Source organism: Squalius cephalus (genome assembly GCF_949319135.1).
Source record: "Squalius cephalus genome assembly, chromosome: 20".
Taxonomy (NCBI): Eukaryota; Metazoa; Chordata; class Actinopteri; order Cypriniformes; family Leuciscidae; genus Squalius; species Squalius cephalus.
The window spans coordinates 9915807-9936226 of record NC_137141.1 but is presented as its reverse complement, the minus strand read 5'-3'; the positions used below and the strand labels follow the sequence as shown (position 1 = coordinate 9936226).

Genomic DNA, 20420 nt, shown 5'->3' with positions numbered 1-20420 from the left:
ATGCAAAGCTAAATGAAGTTCTAGAAAATGAGAAGTGTGGTGTGCTCCTTAAGGTGTGCCTTCCCCAGATCCTCCATTCAAACAGACACCACCATTAGTAAGCATATTGAATAATGTGGGTTATAAGGAAAATTGGAAAAGGTTCGGGAGTCTGTAGGTAGACTTCCCACACGATCGCTGTGTGTAGTTTTCATTGCCAGGTAAATATTTCTACAATTCCTCAATCCCTCTGAATTGTTGTTATTACTGTATACAGTGCTATGCATAAGTTTAGACACCCATACTAAAGTTGACTAAAAAGAGGAATAAAAATAATCTTTTGGAAACTGACTTAATGCCTAATTAAAAAATTAGGAAAAATCCAACCTTTAAGGACACCAGTTTTCTTTGTGAATGAATAATGTATCGTAAATAAATAAATGTTCTTCTTAAAATACAGGGTGCATAAGTCTGGACACCCCTATGTTAAATTCCCATAGAGCCAGGCAGATTTTTATTTTTAAGTATTTTTTTTTTTTTTTTTTTAGGATACTATGCATCCTGATAAAGTTCCCTTGGCCTTTGAATTAAAATAGCCCCACTTCATCACATAGCCTTCACCATACCTAGAGATTGGCATGGTTTTATTCAGTTAGCCTAATAGCTAGTTTGATTTGCATTGAGAGATGATCTTATGAAAGTACCCCATGCCAATCTCTAGGTATGTTGAAGGCTATGTGATGATGTGGGGCTATTTTAATTCCACAGGCCAAGGGAACTTTATCAGGATGCATAGTATCCTAAAAATTTTCTTTTTAAATACTTAAAAATAAAAATCTGCTGCCTCTATGGAATTTAACATAGGGGTGTCCAAACTTATGCACCCTGTATTTTAAGGAAGAACATTTATTTATTTACGATACATTATTAATTCACAAAGAAAATTGGTGTCCTTAAAGGTTGGAGTTTCCTAAATTTTTTAAATTAAGGCATTAAGTTCAATTCCAAAAGGTGATTTTTTATTCCTCTTTAGTCAACTTTAGCATGGGTGTCTAAACTTATGCATAGCACTGTATATGATTGACCGATGATTTTATTCTATGAATTGGATTTTGAATTATTGTTTTATTAACTGGTCAATAAATTGTAAACATCTGATTTTATTCTGACTGGGGAAATTGTTTTCCAATTCTAATTAATTAATTCAAGTGTACTTGGTTTGCAAAGACAAGAAGTTCATTTCCGTTTAGGACAGCAAAAATGTTGCTTGACCAACCTAAATTTGGGTGTGTCTTACCTCTGTTTTAATTTAATGTTACTTTAGATTAGTGTACATGGGAAACCACGGCATGGCCAATCCAAAGCTAATATAAGTGAAGTAATGTTGGTCGACTTATATCTGTACCGGTAGTAGTGTCCATACCTCTGCCTGAAGTAAACGTTACTTTAAATTAAAGTGTATACAAAAACCATGGGGGCTGTACAAAAGTGTCTTTGATTTGTAAGCGTGAATATGACCAACTCAGGTATATAGCCAATTACCGCTGTTTAGTGGCCGAAAACTGACGAGCTTGTGATCGTGAAACCCGCGTTAAACAGAAGGCGTGAGGACCTCAAAGCGACAGTTTCCTAATATGAATGGATAAAATATAAGTAAAGAGTTAAAAAATAATAATCAAACAATCGCTCACATTTAATGATGCTCATGATGGAGTCAGATGAAATAACGAGGTAATACATATGAGAAAATGTATTTAATTTAATCTTGTTGTGTTGCATGAAAGGAAAGACAGTAACACGCAGTAACCTTCACCTGTTCTATCGGATACCGCCATTGGACCGATTTAGACGGGCTTACATCCCCAAACTGTTCCCACAAAGTTGGGAGCATGAAATTGTCCAAAATGTCTTGGTGTGCTGAAGCATTAACAGTTCCTTCCATTGGAACTAAGGGACCAAGCCCAACCCCTGAAAAACAACCCCACACTATAATGCCCCCTCCACCAAACTTTACACTTGTCATAATGCAATCAGGCAAGTACCGTTCTCCTGACCCAGACTTGTCCATCGGGTTGTCAGACAGAGAAGCGTGATTCGTCACTCCAGGGAACTCGTCTCCACTGCTCTAGAGTCCAGTGGCGGCGTGCTTTACACCACTGCATCCCACGCTTTGCATTGCACTTAGTGATGTAGGGCTTGGATGAAGCTGCTCGGCCAGGGAAACCAATTCCATGAAGCTCTCTACGCACTGTTCTTGAGCTAAACTGAAGGCCACACAAAGTCTGGAGGTCTGTAGCTATTGACTCTATTGCAGAAAGTTGGCGACTTCTGCGCACTGTGCGCCTCTGTGGTTTTACGTGGCCTAAAGTGATGATACACAGGGCAACTTTTTGAGCAATGTTGCTAGGCAATCTTGCCAATCGATTGTTGCTTGGGCACTTTCCCATTGAAAATGGGCAATAAATATATATCTGGATATTTTAGATCGGACATGGGCCCTGTGTCTCATCTGGATGCCCGTTGACGGCAACATTGCCCAGCAACATTGCCCAAAAAGTTGCCCTGTGTATCATCACCTTAATAACACTTCGTGGCTAAGTTGCTGTTGTTCCCAATTGCTTCCCCTTTGTTATAATACCACTAACAGTTGACCGTGGAATATTTCATAGTGAGGAAATTTCACGAATGGACTTAATACACTGGTGGCAACCTATCACGGTACCACACTTAAAGGAGAAGTTCACTTTTAAAATGAAAATTCTGTCATCATATACTCACCCTCATGTTGTTTCAAAGCTGTATGAATTTCTTTCTTCTGCTGAACAGAAAGGAAGATATTTAGAAGAATATTAGTAACCAGACAGTTTTTGGGTCCCATTGACTTCCATAGTAGGAAAAAAATATACTATGGAAGTCAATGGGACCCAAAAACTGTCTGGTTACTAATATTCTTCTAAATATCTTCCTTTCTGTTCAGCAGAAGAAAGAAATTCATACAGCTTTGAAACAACATGAGGGTGAGTATATGATGACAGAATATTCATTTTAAAAGTGAACTTCTCCTTTAAATTCACTGAGCTCCTCAGAGCGACCCATTCTTTCACAGATGTTTGTAGAAGCAGTCTGCATGCCTATTTATACAACTGTGGCCATGGAAGAGATTGGAACACCCGAATTCAATTATTTGGAGGAGTGTCCCAATACTTTTGGCAATATAGTGTATTTAGTTGGATGAATATACAGTATCTATATATATCTTTTACACATTTTCGTCCTAATCTTAGAAAAAAAAGAGGTTGCTTTGTAGAATAACTACTCTTAAGATGATCTGTTTATTAACATTTGGAGTCTTTAATTAATAAATGAGATATTCTTTGCTTTTAATACTCCTATTAGGTTTGAAGCCATCAGATGTCATTTGCCTCATCAAGGATCATTTATCACAGATAGAGCCTCGTCTCTCCGCTGCTCATCATGCTGTTCTCCTGGACTTCATTGTGAAAACATATGTTCCTCATCAGAGGCTTTATCAGGCATTTTTTAACGGTGAGACGAGTCTGAAATACATCAGCTGCGAGCTTGAGATAGAAAGCCCACCTCATCCGCAGCCCCTCTGTGAAGGGTCAGACACTGTTGAGTGGGAACAGCAGTGGACTCTGAAAGACCTGCATTTGGCCCAGTCCGAAATAGAAGCAGAAATCAAGGGACTCAAAGAGAAGGCCGAAGCTCAGATGATGGCAACATTGCAGGCCGGTTTAAACGGTCTTCCATTTGAAGGCCGGATGAGCAAACAGGTACAAAATATCAGTTATTTACAGTATAAATATATGTATAAATAGTATGTTCTGAATGATTATGAGCTGGTTTCTTACTGGTCTCTGTTATATTCTCATATATTGAAATTCTTTCAGTGTAAGTCTATGTGATTTTTCCACCTGGTTTATCATCCACCAAGCAAAAATTTGGATGTTTCTTTGGAAAGTAAATTGTAATAGAGTGCAGAAGTGTCCGCCCACTTTTTCAGCACTATTGGCTCCAGAAGTATTTTTTCCATTAATTTCTCCCATAGGGATTTCAAAAAAGTCTTCATTTATGCATTCTAAGCCTAGCCTGGCTCACGTCAGACCTCTTCTCATTGAGACGTGGTCTGGGAACCACATGTTCATTTTCTCGTATTTGAGGCGTGGTTTACGAATGCCCAGAGCCCTTTATTGGGCGCTACGGATGTCTATCAAATGCGCCTGTACGTAGCTCATAGCCAATCGTTTCAATTATACCAGATGACGTATGTAGAGCGACAGAAATTCGACGAGGAAGAAGACGAAATAAACTTGCGTTCTAAACTACTTAGAACACTATCTAAGGCTGCATCGAAAGGTAACTTCGCGTCTGATTCCATGTTGGATCCATAGATATAAACAAACTGCTTCGGTGTGTCGCATAGACGTCATCATCGACTTGCTGCTCCCTCCCCGTTCTGTGATTGGTTCCCTTTTTTAAGGGGAAAAACTGGTCCATGGTATCCAGGTTGCCTAGCAGCGTGAATAAAATCGCGCTGCGCAAGGCAGCATGGGGAAACCAGGCTATTCTAAGCCATGAACCGATCCAATCAGCTACGAGGTGAATCATAACATTACAAACTTTGATTGGAAGCAAAAAAGTATATGAAATTTGGACTTTACGGCTCTAGTGAGGGAACAGCATAATCTAATTAAAAATGGAGAAATATAAAACGTAAAAATTAAAAATGTTGATCATATATACAAATATATTTTAAGTTTATTGTACAATATGCATATATATTTACAAATTTAAGTATTTTGAGAGTGTAGGGAGAGCGATTTGATTACATCATTCACAGTGCTTCATGGGAGTGGGTGGGGCTAAAGAGATCTTTTGGTGTATTTCGCTTTTTTCGACTCTCTGCTGGAATTTTCTGTACAGCATCATGGGTCATGTAGTTTTTCACCATGAATTCCACTGTTAAACACAATTATTTTAAAACTACGTTGAAGTAATGCATGCTGACGGCTTCAACTGGAGCAAGTACTATCAATTAACAACCCCGTGGCTCACAGTAAGGCTGTCTTTAAAGGTTTATAAGTTATTGTTTAAAATCAATTTCCCTATAGAGAAAATGAATGAAGTTTTTACTTCTGGAACCAGATTGTTGCACTCTCTAGTGATGGTTGACATAATATACACCACAAACTGATGATTTATGATAAGAAGCAGAAATCGAGGAACTCAAAAAGATGATGGCAACATTGCAGGCCAAAACAGTCTTCCATTTGAAGGCCGGATGAGCAAACAGCAACAAACTCAAATTTGCTAAGATGTTCTGGGTGATTACTTGGTGGTTTCTTACTGGTCAAGCCCAAAGTCTGGGGATTTTGTTTACCGGCCTTCATCCACCAAGTAAAAATAAGTATGATTGCTTTGAAAAGTAATGGTAATGGCTTGCCTCTGTAAACATTTCATTGACATGTTTATCAAAAGGAATAAATATCAAGTCGACGTATTGTTTGGACAGTGTCTCCGAAGCAACCTGAAATGTTGTTTCCTGCTCAGTGGTGATATATAAAACAGGATTATGATCCTAAGCTGCCCTGTAGCTGTTGGCACACTATTACCTTTTGAGAAACCATCAAAGTAAATCTCCAAGCTATTGGCGAGCGGCTCTGATGCGTATCCGCAGGGCTTCCACCAGCACTGACCTAAAAAACTTATTTTGCAAAGTTTGCCATTTTATTGCACAATGTGAAATGTGAAGGCTGTAATAATTCATACTGACAGAAGTAACAAAGGATTATTTCTGTTGCGCATTGTCCTATGGTTATCACCCTTGTACTGAAGACCACTTCTTGCTTAATATCTTAAGGAGCTGCAGGCTGTCAGCAGTTACCAGATAAGATGGATTAAAGGAGCACCGCTCTGTTATTTAACCCAGTTGAGCACAACTGCCTTGGCCACTTTTTCAACAGCTTTGGTTTTTCTTATAAAAATGAACACATGGACTAAGATTGCAGCCTCTACAGAAGCATATATCATTGCTTAACAGCCTCAGAGCTTGTGGTAGGTCTGCCTTGAAAGGTTTATATGCTGTCGAGGAAAATCAATTTCTCTGGGGAGAAAATAAATGGGATATTTACTTCTGAGACCCAGCACTTTTCTCTCTATTTTCTCACTGGAAAACAATGTTGTTGAGCTCTGTGTAATTGTGCTAGAGGGCGCTCATGATTGAAAGAACGACAAGGAGAACGAAAAAAGAAAATATAAGGGAAGAAGAATAAGCAAATGTAGTATGTCCAGATTACATTCATACTATATAGAACATTTGTAGAAGTCAAAATGAAACACGAGAGTATGCGATTTCAGACGAAGCCCCAGTCATGGTTAAATGATTACTGGATGAATGATTAATGATTAGGAGTTACTGCTTACCTTGCTACTACTAAATATAACAAATGAGTTTGAGCAACTAATTACACAAATGTTTGATTATCTTCTTTTGTAGATAAGGCTTCAGTGCTTAAAGTCCCCCTGAAGTCAATCATTTTAAAATTAAAACTAATCTTTGATCACAAAAATGACATGAATTTTTTTCTTTCTTAAAATAGCTTGAATATAACTCTACAGCTTGCATCATTTAGTATATGCGGTTCTATGAATATGCAAGTTAGTCCCGCCTCCAGTCACTCACACCAGCTCAGAGATCCACTCGTTGATGTGATTGGTTACTAGTGATGGGCGATACTGCAAATTTCGGTATCGATCCGATACCAAGTAAATACAGGGCCAGTATCGCCGATATCGATACCGATACTTTTTCATTTTAAAAGCATGCACTTGAACTTGTATGCACTTTCCTGTGCTAGAGCAGTGTGTCATGATTTATGAGGTGAATGCATCATTAATATGCTAAATCTGAATACGTTTTCATGACTACTAGGCCTAAATATTTTGTGATATGTGCTCTCAACTCACCTGTAATTAGTCAGTGACTTTTACAAAACTACCCTAATTATAGTACTAGCCTACTACTAGCCTACTAGTACTAACACTTTTGATCAATTTAATGCATTGATCCTTGTTGAATAAAAATATTAATTTCATTAAAAAAATCTTACTGACGTCAACATTTTGAACCGTTATGTACACTTTTGGTTTGTTTATTGCGAAATAACTCCCGATTGTTTCTCTGTCATCTAAGCAAGGCTTCGTTTCCCAAACGCACTGGGCCTGTGAGCTCAGCGAAGCACCAGCATCGAACGCTCTCTGTGATTGATTGGTTTCTTCTTGTATCCAGATGACTAGGAGAAAAAGTTATATCCTACACAATTATCCGCTAACATTAGCTTATTTTTCCACTTAGAAGCTTATTTTACGCACTGAATTGCGTGCTAAATTAATAAAAAAATTACTGGTAAAAAAACACACATTTGGATCGATATTTTTATGTGAGGATCGATCCTTTTCGATACCACGTCAGTATCAAAGTATCGATACTTCAGGATCGATCCGCCCATCACTATTGGTTAGTGTTACGATGCAGAGCAGGAAGCAAGAAGCAGGATCCAAGTGCAGCAATGTTTTTATTAAATAAACTAGAACTTTGACATAAACTCAGACTTCGGAACAGAACAAAGAACATGCAACCTAACAACATCGATAACTCACAATGACTGAACTAAAACACAGCGCTTAAATACACAGACAACCAAGCTAAACAAGATAACAAGGGGGCGTGGTAAATAAGAAACACCTGGGAAGACTAATCAACATAACGGGAGACAGCTAAACATGAAAAGACAGGGGAACACATGACAGACAAGAACAAGACACAAAACCCACACCGTGAGAGTTACAAGGTAGTTTGTGACGTCAGAAACACCAGCGATTTCAAACCACGTTTTTGAGACTCTTTGGATCACTGCAGTTTTAAGGAGAAAATACTCAGCAATGGTGTTGACATGAATTTGCACATGGCTTGACTTAAATCATATTAAAAACAAAACATAGACATATAAAAAGTTAGATTTTCTTTTTTAAATTAAAAGTTGTTTTTTTACCACAGGGGGATTTTAATGAACTCATTGGGAATAAAATGAAAGATGGGATCAAAGAATTAATCACAAAAAACTTTACTTTGACTCATATTCTCTCCTTTAGGAGGTAGAAGAGCAGCTGCACAGTTTTCTGCAGTCGCAAGGAGAAATTATATTGGAGTCTCTGATGAAGAAAGCCTGTCTCACCGAGAATCTGCTGCAGATGAGACTGAGGCACTTCACAGATCAACCAGTTTCCCCTGAAAAGCACAGTGAGGCAACTCCTACAAAACCAAATAAGTGAATTTGAAACAGTTCTATAAAAGAAGTATATTTTGAGATATTCATGAAATATAATAAAAATAGATGAATACCTTCTTTGTGTATATATTGTGTGTACTGTGTGTAGAGGCCATATCCACAATGCAGCTAATATGGTAGATTTTTACAACCCAATTCACTAACCAAATGGAGTGATAAATTAGGAGATTCATGTTCACATCTAAACGAGTTCCTTGAAATAAGCAGTGGCCATAGAAAACCAGCGGAAGCTCTGGTTTTATTGACTGCATTTCATTAAGCATATGAACAGTTTGGCAGTGACTTTTCACTACAATAAATTTTTTTATGTGCAATTTCTTAAAACCAAAATCAAGCCAAATTTGTTTTATACAGCTTAAAGTAAAAGTTGACCCCACAATAAATATTCTGTCAATCACCTATGTTGTTTCAAACCTGTATGACTTTCTTTCTTCTGTAAGACACAAAAGAAAAACATTGCCCATTCAGTGGAAGTCAATGGGAAGTCAGTTTGGACACCAGTATTCTTCAAAATATCTTCTTTTGTAATGAAAGAAAGTCATACAGGTTTGGAATAACATATTTTTTGATGAACTATACTGTATCACATATACTAATGAAGAAGACAGTGATTCTCAAATGCTACTAAATTAATTTAATCACTAATCCTTTTACAGCTCAACATTAAAAACTAAAACCAACCATCAAAGATACATAAATAAATATATATTCTGGACTGGAGTAACAAATGTCAAGTCTGTATAATTAAATTAAATGTTCAAGAAAAAAAAAAAAAAACTAATACAGCTACAGTATAAGTACCATGATGAGGTTATTTTAATAAAACTAAGAGGCTAATAATGGCTTTTAGAAATAGCACCATAGTTAGGATTGTTGTTTTTATACTATGAAATTACATTTCTTTCACACAAGCATACATCTATACATCATGAGTATACACTACCATTCAAATGTTTGGGGTTGGTACAATTTTTATGTTTTTCAAAGAAGTCTCTTATGCTCATGTTTATTGGATCAAAAATACAGTAATATTATTACAATTTACAATAACTGTTTTGATATATTTGTAATTTCTACCTGTGATGCAAAGCTTAATTTTCAGCATTAGTCTTCAGTGTCACATGATCCTTCAAAATTCATTCTTATATGCTGATTTGATGCTCAAGAAACATTTTATTATTATCAATGTTTTGAAGACTAGAAAGTTCAAAAGAACAGCATTTATTTTAAATAGTCTTTACTGTCACAATTTATCAAATGTGTCCTTTCTGAATAAAAGTATACATTTCTTTTAATTACTGACCCCGAACTTCTGAATGGTAGTGTAAATAATTCTAGGAGTACAAATGTATTGTCCAGAGTTCAGTATATTCACTGATCATAAAAGATCCAAAGCTAATTATTTCACACTGCTTGCTACAGAACAAAAGCTTAAATAATATAAAATATCAGTAAGATTTTTAATTATTAAGCTGATTGGGGAGGTTAAGGATATAATTGAACCCTGTAAATCTTTGGTTTACTTTACCAGGAAAACTGTTCAAATACATGCTACATATGAAAAAAGGCATAACGTTTGACCTTCAGTAATCTCAGTGAGTTACAGAACCCAATTACCATTCCTTCCATTAGGCCCCAAAAACTTCAAACACATGATGGCAGATGGAGATTAGTTTGCTTGAGACATTCTGGAGTCTGATCCAGTGAAGTTGAGCATCGCCTGAACCAGCTCTGGCAAACCATAGTCGTGCTTCCAGCCCCAGTCACTGCGGGCACTGGTGTCATCGAAGATCTCGGGCCAGCTATCAGCTAGAAGAAATAACAGAAACACAGATGTCACACTGACCTGTGTTCAGTTTGGAAATTGCATTGTTTGCTGAATGTGTTTTTTTTTTATGTCCGCCAAATATCATAATGCTTGCTTAAAGTGCCACTATTATGCCATTTTAAATGTTCCTAGTTTTGTTTTTAAATCTCCTACAATAAGTTTACATGCATCCAAGGTAAAAAAAACACTCTCATAATATACATCGCAGCATCACCTCTTTTCTCAGTGTCTGAAACGGTTTCATTTGGTCTCTCTAAACCCCTCCTTTCCTCCTTTTGTGTTTGAGTGCGAGTCAAGTAGACGTTGTTTGTGGGCAGCCAATGAAGCTGGCATTATGCAAATTTGTAACAAATGTATGTAGGTTCATGCAGGTAGGTTCACTCGTTTCAGGCAGTTCAGAATCGATTCTTTCATTTAGGAGACAATAACTCTATTTGTCATGCTCTTTGAAACATGCTTGACCTTTTATATTTTGCAAACTACATGAAAGGTAATATTCAAAAATTAAAAAAATGCAACCACAATTGATATTTAAGAGGATTTTAAATTGGATTTCGACTGATGTGTCAGACCCTTACCAATGGCCTGTCGAACTGGGTCAATCTTATATGTGACCTGCAGGTCTGGCAGGTGCCTCCTGATTTCTCGTACCAGTTCCTCTGGGGTGAAGCTCATGGCGCTGATGTTGTATGTGCGCATGCCGAGTACCTCAGCAGGAGCTTCCAGAACCTCCAGTGTGGCTCTCAGACAATCCTCAATGAACATCATGGGGAGTCTTGTGTCGGGCCTCAGATTGCACACAAATTTGCCCGTTTTCACAGCATCGTGGAAGATATGGACAGCATAGTCTGAGAGAAGAGACGGAATAAATGGAGGTGAAGGGTTTACATAGATGCATTAGTCTTCCAGACCAGTGTTATTAATCATACAGTATACTGTTATACCATGTACACTCACCTAAAGGATTATTAGGAACACCATACTAATAATGTGTTTGACCCCCTTTCGCCTTCAGAACTGCCTTAATTCTACATGGCATTGATTCAACAAGGTGCTGAAAGCATTCTTTAGAAATGTTGGCCCATATTGATAGGATAGCATCTTGCAGTTGATGGAGATTTGTGGGATGCACATCCAGGGCACGAAGCTACCGTTCCACCACATCCCAAAGATGCTCTATTGGGTTGAGATCTGGTGACTGTGGGGGCCATTTTAGTACAGTGAATTCATTGTCATGTTCAAGAAACCAATTTGAAATGATTCGAGCTTTGTGACATGGTGCATTATCCTGCTGGAAGTAGCCATCAGAGGATGGGTACATGGTGGTCATAAAGGGATGGACATGGTCAGAAACAATGCTCAGGTAGGCCGTGGCATTTAAACGATACCCAATTGGCACTAAAGGGCCTAAAGTGTGCCAAGAAAACATCCCCCACACCATTACACCACCACCACCAGCCTGCACAGTGGTAACAAGGCATGATGGATCCATGTTCTCATTCTGTTTACGCCAAATTCTGACTCTACCATCTGAATGTCTCAACAGAAATCGAGACTCATCAGACCAGGCAACATTTTTCCAGTCTTCAACTGTCCAATTTTGGTGAGCTCGTGCAAATTGTAGCCTCTTTTTCCTATTTGTAGTGGAGATGAGTGGTACCCGGTGGGGTCTTCTGCTGTTGTAGCCCATCCGCCTCAAGGTTGTGCGTGTTGTGGCTTCACAAATGCTTTGCTGCATACCTCGGTTGTAACGAGTGGTTATTTCAGTCAAAGTTGCTCTTCTATCAGCTTGAATCAGTCGGCCCATTCTCCTCTGACCTCTAGCATCAACAAGGCATTTTCGCCCACAGGACTGCCGCATACTGGATGTTTTTCCCTTTTCACACCATTCTTTGTAAACCCTAGAAATGGTTGTGCGTGAAAATCCCAGTAACTGAGCAGATTGTGAAATACTCAGACCGGCCCGTCTGGCACCAACAACCATGCCACGCTCAAAATTGCTTAAATCACCTTTCTTTCCCATTCTGACATTCAGTTTGGAGTTCAGGAGATTGTCTTGATCAGGACCACACCCCTAAATGCATTGAAGCAACTGCCATGTGATTGGTTGATTAGATAATTGCATTAATGAGAAATTGAACAGGTGTTCCTAATAATCCTTTAGGTGAGTGTATATTATAAGTCAGCATGAAAGCAAAGTTGAGATCATTTTTTATAATTTTTGACGCGTATCCGAGTGAAACGGCTTCTCCAACAAGAAAAATGTAGGGCAGGACTTGATTTTGTCATCAGAGAGACGCTGCAAGAGGGAGGGGAAGTTATTTTGATTAAAGATTATGAGGGTGTCACAGTGGCTGCGTCCGAAAATTGATAAATACTGCCTGACGACACATTGCAAGGTCGGAAGGCAAAAAGGCACGTCCGAATGCAATGTGAGTTTCACTTCCTGTCTACAGAGATACATTCATCTGATCGATTTTTGAAGGCAGCATAGATCTATCCTTCATTGCCCTTGATATCCCAGAATCCTGTGCTTTCCATTCTGTGAGTTGAGCTAAAAAAAATAAAGATGGCGTTTGAAAGTTGCGGCTGGTCGTCAGTTTGTGTGTAAATGTACATTTTTGATCAACGTTTTCCACCTATGATGTAATTTCTAGCGAGAAATTACTATTGCAGTCATTAAATATTCTCTTAGTTTTCACCAAAGCTCGCTCTATTTTGCTGTAGATTACAGCAACCATTACGCTGCCTCAGAAGTCTATCATTGCCTGATAGGGCAGCGAGGCAACAAGTCAACAGCCTACGTTTTCGGATGCAGTCAGTGTGTGGCTGTAATGAAGCGCATTACGTAGGAGCATAAACAGAAAAGTCTCTCATTATAAATCTAAAACCAAACACGCAGGAGATTACCAAGAATAAAGCATATAACACAACCACATAAACTAAAGATGACACAGAACAATGAATGAAATTTGAACAATGAACAGTGTGGAAGGCAGCTGGCTTGGCTCTGGATCCGGAGTGGGGCTATTTCTACTCATCTTTAATTTATTTTTATTTCACTCGTAATACTTTATGTCAGTTAGTTGCTAAGGCAACATTTCCAATTTTCTTAAAGTCCCCCTGTGGTTAATCATTTTATCCCTAAAAACGTATCTTTGATCACCAAAATGACACATTTAAGGTTTTTTTTTTTTTTTTCTCGCTTTCTTTTCTTCATGCTTTAAAATAGCTTGAATGTAACTATACAACCTTGATTTTCACCACAGGGGGACTTTTTTTAAATTTAAGTTTTCCATCTAATATTTTCTATTTTATGTCAACTTTATTTAAAAGTGTTAGTTTACAACAACAACACTGTTCCAAAGGAGATACGCTCACCTGTAGTTCCTCCACCAGGTTGAGAGTCTGCAGAAATGATTCCTGGGTATCTGAGACAGCGGAAGTCAAGACCTAACCTGTGATGGTAATACTGAAAAATACAATAAAGAAATGTGAATTGAATCATGCAGTGTGAAAAATAACCAAAGCAAAATATGCATTAAATTCATATGCATTAAGACCTAGGCCTAGGCTTGAACTCTTTCTTTTCTCATTCTCTTTTAATATCATGCTAAAATTAAAATCCCCCAAAATGTTTAGGATTTGCAGGTGTTCTCAAATCTGTACTGACCTCTCCCATTAGCTCAGCGTGAACCTTGGACACTCCGTAAATGGTTCGTGGTCGTTGGATGCACAGATCAGGGGTGGGGTTTCGAGGGGAGGAGGGGCCAAAGGCTCCAATAGTGCTGGGGACGAAAAGACGGAGCCCATGTTCTCCGGCAATGTCAAGAACGTTGTGCAACCCTAAAGATGAGGAAGATGGAAAAGAAATCTCTATGTAGTATGTACCTTACCACTGAAAAGTGATTGAGGGTGAAAATGATACAAATAAAACAAGATGTCAAACCCCTCGGTGACTAACCAGTGATGTTGACGTCACGAGCGAGGGACACATTGGCCTCTCCGACTGCACTCAGAAGGGCGCTGTAGTGTATCAACCAAGTGATGCGGTTGTTTACAACAATCTCACGCAAGTTTTTGTAGTCCAAAATGTCGGAATATATAAAGGGACCTGAAGTCAAAATTTACAATTAAAAGCCTAAAATCATTGTAATAAAAATAAATAAATATATATATATATATATATATATATATATATATATATATATATATATAACATTTTGTTTGAATACATATGTGTGTATGTATTAATCTATAAATATTTCTAAAATAAAGTGTGTTCAAATTTAAAATACAACTCAAAAATGGAGAAGAACTGATGCTTCCCACAACAAGTGAATATAATGACACTCACCGCTTTGGTAAACATGATTTGGGGGTTTCCTGATATCAGACAGAATTACATTATATTTTCCAAACTCCTTCCTGTAACAAAAGATAAACAAAATTCTCATATTTAACAATTTAATACTACCAAAATCAAAGAGTGCAGTAAACAAGGGGTGCTACTCATTTCCTATTTGTGCATCCTCGTTTCCTTTCCTCGCTTCCTTTCACTGCATCTTAGCTCCATCCCCTTAGGATGTGTACACCTGTGTATCCTCACTCATGAATCCACAGGAAGCTTCCTCGCTCTTCGCTGTCACCATTATGTTCATGGACTTTTAGTTTGTTTTCATTCCTCACATGTGTTTCCCGCCACCGATCAGTCACCATGGACACTAATCACATTCATCACAGCTGCTAATCGTTTAGTTAATCGCCACTGTGTATTTAAGTTATTGCCTGTGTTCTGTTTAGTGTCCGGTATTGTTTTTGCGTTGCACGCTGTCTCGCCTGCTGGCTATGTTTCCAAGTTATTTATTAAACTTGTTACCTTTCAATAATCTCCGTCTTCCTTGGAGCTAATCGTGACACTCGCCTCCTCACGGCGCAATTAGAGAATTGAAATGTCTTTCAAGATGGCTGAGTTTGATTGGGTTCCGAGTCACAGGCTGGAGGACGGAGGAGCGAGGAATGGATGTAGGATGTATCAATTTGAGCATTGAGAAGCACCCAAGATGTTTTTTCTGGAATACCATGAATAAAAAGTTACTACCTGACAGATATAACTGAAATCAGGTTTGCTGAAATCAATCTTATAGACAACCATAGACAGCAAATGAAGAGGCTTGCACTTTTTTAGCCAATCAGAAACACTCTCTGCCTGTCTGCCTATTACATGTCCAGGTTTGCTGACATCGGGTGGGTTATCATACTGTAGATTGGGGGCATGGCTTCAGAAGCTGGGGTGGTCTAAATCTAAAGGCTGGAATTCACCACACAACATTTAAAATCTGCACATATTTTAAAACACTAGGCATCATACACTTTGAAAATGATTAGAGAGAAAAACTGGGCATCATACACTAGACAACTGAGGATCATTCACACACTACCAGACAACGTCATTCCGAACACAACAAACTCACAGACTGCTAGGAGACAGATAACAAATAAAAACAACAAATTAATGATCTCCTCCCACTGGATGGAATCACATTCTTTAAAGCTTTTTAAAAATGTTTTAATACAAACTGTTCCCATCAAACACAACAAGATTTTATATAAAATCTGTCAACTCTGACTGACCAAACCCTGTAGACTTTTGGCAACTGGCATTGACTGACTGAAAATCAGGGAGCAAATCTAGGCAAAAGTCGTGTAGTCCATTCCAGCCTGAAGTCTAGTGAATATTATCAAAACTACTGAAAGCGTTCAGTCTAGGGCTGTCAATAATGATTATTTTGGAAATCGAATAATCGGTCAATAATTTTGATGATGCATTAAATAACTGGATCTTCTTTGTTTTTTTGTGGCCATAAAAATAGACCTAGGTGAACAACAGTCTTTAAAATTCCTTAAAATGCATATATAATAGCAATAAGTCAATAATAATTGGTAAAAAACAAATGATCAAAAGCAAGTAATCAGATGGTTTTATTGAACAACACTGTTAAAATACAGTGTAATACACGTAAACAAAATCAATTTACTGTATGTACATTATGTATTATAACAAATGCCTGCAGAGGGCGCCACCGACCTGGTGATTGTTGTTGTTACACTTTACAGCATAATCAAATCTTTTATTTATTATTTGCAAAACAACATTTAATTCAAATGTCCATTTAAATCTTTAATATTTGGCCTTTACGATAGAAATGCTACAGCCACTGTAATTTCTTGAACAAGAACATGTGGACATCAAAACATGCAAACTCAGAGCGAGGGTGTAAACTTTTATTTTGAAATCGTGATGAACAACAATTCGCGTATTCGTATAAATCGAGCCGCTGAGACGCGCTCCACGCATGTAAATGATAACAGTGCTAACACTTCGCTATGAAATACAAAGTGCGTCAGATTTTATAAGCACAAATGCACGTCATTGGAAACCCAAACAAACAGCACATGTAGAGACTGAGTTTGTGTGTGAAGCAGCGTTTACTGTGAACACACGGGAAGAAACACATAACCTGCACTCATGTAAATATATTTATTTAACCTTCGTGATTTCACAATAGCACTTTGCTATATTATGATATTTAAATGGTTTTAATATATCGTGCAGCCTTAAAAAATAGTCTCATAATGCGGTGGAATGCACCACTTCCGGTATTTTACCAGTTAATCGGCACGGGTAAATTGCAATGGAGGGTCTTTTAAAATCGAGCACTCGAATTTAATCGAGGAATCAAGACAGCGCTAATTCAGTCTCACCTGAGCAGTTTGGCTAGACCCACTCCCAACTGACCCAGACCTCCTAAAATCAAAAACAGAGAGAAAAAATATGATTAAAAATCATCATTAGTCATATGTTACCATGGAGACTACATTTCATGCTTCAGAATGTGGTAACCAGGGAAACGTGACATCTAAAGGTTTATATAACATCCATTTAGGCCTCAAAGCTTAAACACACACACAGTCACACACACAAAATATGTAAACCAAATGAACATTACACAATAACTGGTCTAGCCACTTGTCTCTTGCACTCGTACCGGTAATGAGAACTCTGGGATGATCTGATCCAGAGGACACTGAGTGAAAACTGGCATCGGATGTGACTTGGCAAGGAGAGAAACTGAGACTGCGAGCTACAACAGCGAGAGGCTGCAAGCCACAGACAGGAGCCACGTGAAGCCGCTGGGCCGTCCCACTCACAGCTCGCACACAGGACCGCATCTCCTACTCACTGCCAACACACACAAACACAGCACATCAGAAATGCACATCCAAAAGAGTCACAAAATCAGTGTCAATGTTTGATATTAAATATCAGAATCGGAAACATTTTCTCCTTTTGCATTTTTTTTCCAAAGCTTTAAAAATGATCATTTCTTTGTCTTGCTAAGGGTCATTTTACAGCTGCATTATAGGCTATGCGTCCTAAAAACATATGATTGAATAATACATTGGGACAGGCATACTTTTATATATATAACTATAAGGCTAACGTATCGAAACAGTATTTATCTTAGATCGTCGGGTTTTAAGCATGTAATTAATTACCATATTCATAGTTTAAGACTGAATGTCTGGGTCTGGGAAAAGAATACAACAATCAAATCTATTCATGAAAGATATTTGAATATTGTAAGTAATAAATAATGAAGAGTTTTAATATGGCCTTCATACATGAAAAAGAAAAACTACAAATATGTTAGTTTTACTAAAAAGCAACCCCTGGGTCATAAAAGCACCTGTGGCTGAAAAAGGTGGTTTCGCAAAGTGCAACGTGTTCCTGGAACAAATCCAATCAACCAATCAGATTTGAGGGACAATTTACAGTTTATGTGAAGTTTAGGCTTACAACCAGGGTTAGGGGCTTCTACATCAGTGTTATAACAATCATTTCCCTCTGATTTTACGGTCTTTATCTATGAGTAGGTTTATGTTTAGAGGTAGGGATAGGGTTAGGACAAAATTTTCGGACAGGAATGTTGTTCTAGGATCAACTAAATATGTTTTATAGATATAGGTATAGATGTCATGGCAAAATCAAACACCCCGGTGCTGCCACCTTCTGGTCATGGCTATAACAGCCTCACAAAAAACCAAGAACAAAGTCAAATCCATTAGATTATTATTTAGTTCATAAACTTAATTGAAAGTCACATTATTACCTTTCGTAGTCTAAAAAATTATCTTAAATAACTTACATTAAATTAAAATTAATTCCGTTGCATGAAGGTTACCTGTTGGTCAATGCGATTGTTGGAGGCTGTCAAACAAGAACTTCACCGTGGAAATTATTTAAATCTTCTTTATTTCTTTTCTTTGTTCAGTTCACAACATTTATTAATTATACTTAGTTTTGTAGTTTGACTCACATCTCTGTTACACTATTAAACTAGTGCACTTTGCAACCTAACGTGCCTCATGAATACAAACTGGGAGGAGACTGACAGTCTCTATTTACCAATCAACACCATTATCTACAAACTGCTTCTGTTGTAACTACACACAGCCGGTGATATGATGATGGACACATTTCACTTTTGGTTGCTACATGTAGGCCTATCGCTTAAATTGTTACAATGTCTCAGTTCGGCGGAATGATCAACATTTAGCGCGTTACAATAAAACACATTCCTCCCGTAAATCACTCGGTTCGTAATTTGCGATCAAGTGATGAAAACATCGATAAGAGAAACTTTGATTTACTCACCTTTTATACCACCGCCCTAATCCTCTAGAACAAATGGAAAAGCAACAGGTAAGGGAACCGTATGCTCCTAAAACTACATCAGTCCAACAGGTTTAGGTGTAAATGTCTATCACTGGACAGACACCTTCAGGTCCATCCACCATCAGTATTGCATCAGCTACAGGTCTTCTTCTTTAGACAGTCTCGTGGAGAGTCTGCTGTGATTGGTCAGTCCACCCGGGACACACCCACTTTACACTGTATGCATTCTAAGATTACATTAACAAATTATCTTAGCTTTATAATTACAGTGGACCTAAAACTTTGTAAAAGCCACACACCAATATCAAATTAAAATTAAATTAAATGAAAAAGAATCAAAACAAGTTATATTTATTTTACAGAAAGATTGCACAAACTTTTCACTATTACCGTATATGTTCATAATTGTATTAGTTTACAATTACCTCTCTCTCTCTCTCTCTCTCTCTCTCTCTCTCTCTCTCTCTCTCTCTCTCTCTCTCTCTCTCTCTCTCTCTCTCTCTCTCTCTCATAATATTACAAATAGCTCCAGAACACTTGCAGCCTTAATTGGCTCTATTTATATCAAAGTCCCTTTACAATTTTCCACATGGACAACATGCAAACAAAGGAATGTTATCTATTGCATATCAGTGTGTTTGGATCTTCACCTGCAAGTTCCCCATCTACCCACTGCCTGTCTAGTGATGTTTATTCTGACATATCATTTAAAAAAAAATGTCTTTTCTAATTGTCATTCTATTTATTGAGAAATGTGCTTCAGAAATGTGATGTAATTTACGGGAAGCGAGCATAGGGAGCATAGAAGCTCCTTGTTTTTTGCGGTGCGTTGTGGGATTTGTTTTTTTAGCAAATGTTCCAGAAATCTGGAAGGATTTTGCAATTGAGACAGCTCTTTTAATGGCCAGATAAATTTCCCTCGCCCACTTGATGAAGTTGAATGCACTTCAAAATGGCGGCAGGGTTTCCCCCGAGGTGAAGTGTATGTCTAAAAGTGGAGCTAAACGTAGGTGTGTTGGACTTGAAGTGGCGCTGCGCAGACCGATCGGTTGCTTTCGATTCGCTCTCGCTGTACTTTGATGTCATTCATCGATCAGTCGACCGATTGGCCTTTTATTTTAGAAGGTGGGACTTATTCTGCCGGTTTGTGTGTTGCACATTCTCCCATAATATACACTGTCTTTAAATAGATCTAAATGTTTATATGGTGAATATGTGTCGTTTTATTTCTACAAATAACTCAAATGACATCAGGGATGATGTTTTTCTGGACTTGACCCAATATATGAACTTTAGTACTTGAATTTAGCATTATAATGTAAACCAGAGCACTAATGAATGCAAATAATCTTCTTTATGAATGACTGATAATTATATTTTCTCTCCGCAGACTGAAGACTCAGAGAGGCTTTATTTAGTCTAAGTGAATCAAGTCCAAGACTTCCACAAGGAGCCAGAGGAAATTACTTCTGTGTGTTTTGTAATTAACTAGCTTGGCTACTAT

The 20420-nt window shown here is 37.9% G+C and overlaps 2 protein-coding genes across 3 annotated transcripts; one reads left to right on the top strand and one right to left on the bottom strand.

Moving 5' to 3' along the window:
• Window positions 1–1492: 1492 nt before the first annotated feature.
• cUnh8orf74 (chromosome Un C8orf74 homolog) lies at window positions 1493–8402 on the top strand (the record flags this gene model as incomplete). The annotated part of the gene is made up of 3 exons (XM_079854114.1): window positions 1493–1505; window positions 3376–3773; window positions 8152–8402. The coding sequence occupies 3 exons, from the start codon at window positions 1493–1495 to the stop codon at window positions 8329–8331; spliced, it is 591 nt and encodes a 196-aa protein (XP_079710240.1). The 3' UTR covers window positions 8332–8402.
• LOC307148575 (L-threonine 3-dehydrogenase, mitochondrial-like) lies at window positions 7557–19056 on the bottom strand. Of its 2 annotated transcripts, XR_013819463.1 has the most exons (10): window positions 18896–19047; window positions 17226–17419; window positions 16942–16984; window positions 14534–14604; window positions 14141–14290; window positions 13850–14022; window positions 13558–13648; window positions 10755–11024; window positions 9966–10157; window positions 7557–8311 (listed from the first exon to the last, which is right to left on the bottom strand). XR_013819463.1 is itself a non-coding variant. In XM_079854200.1 (9 exons), exons 2-9 carry the CDS (start codon window positions 17407–17409, stop codon window positions 10018–10020), a joined length of 1122 nt encoding a protein of 373 aa, XP_079710326.1. In that variant the 5' UTR covers window positions 17410–17419; window positions 18896–19056; the 3' UTR covers window positions 8325–10017. The 2 variants fall into 2 exon arrangements, 1 of the variants encoding a protein (XP_079710326.1); XM_079854200.1 differs by lacking the exon at window positions 7557–8311 and having other exon boundaries at window positions 8325–10157; window positions 18896–19056.
• Window positions 19057–20420: the final 1364 nt, after the last annotated feature.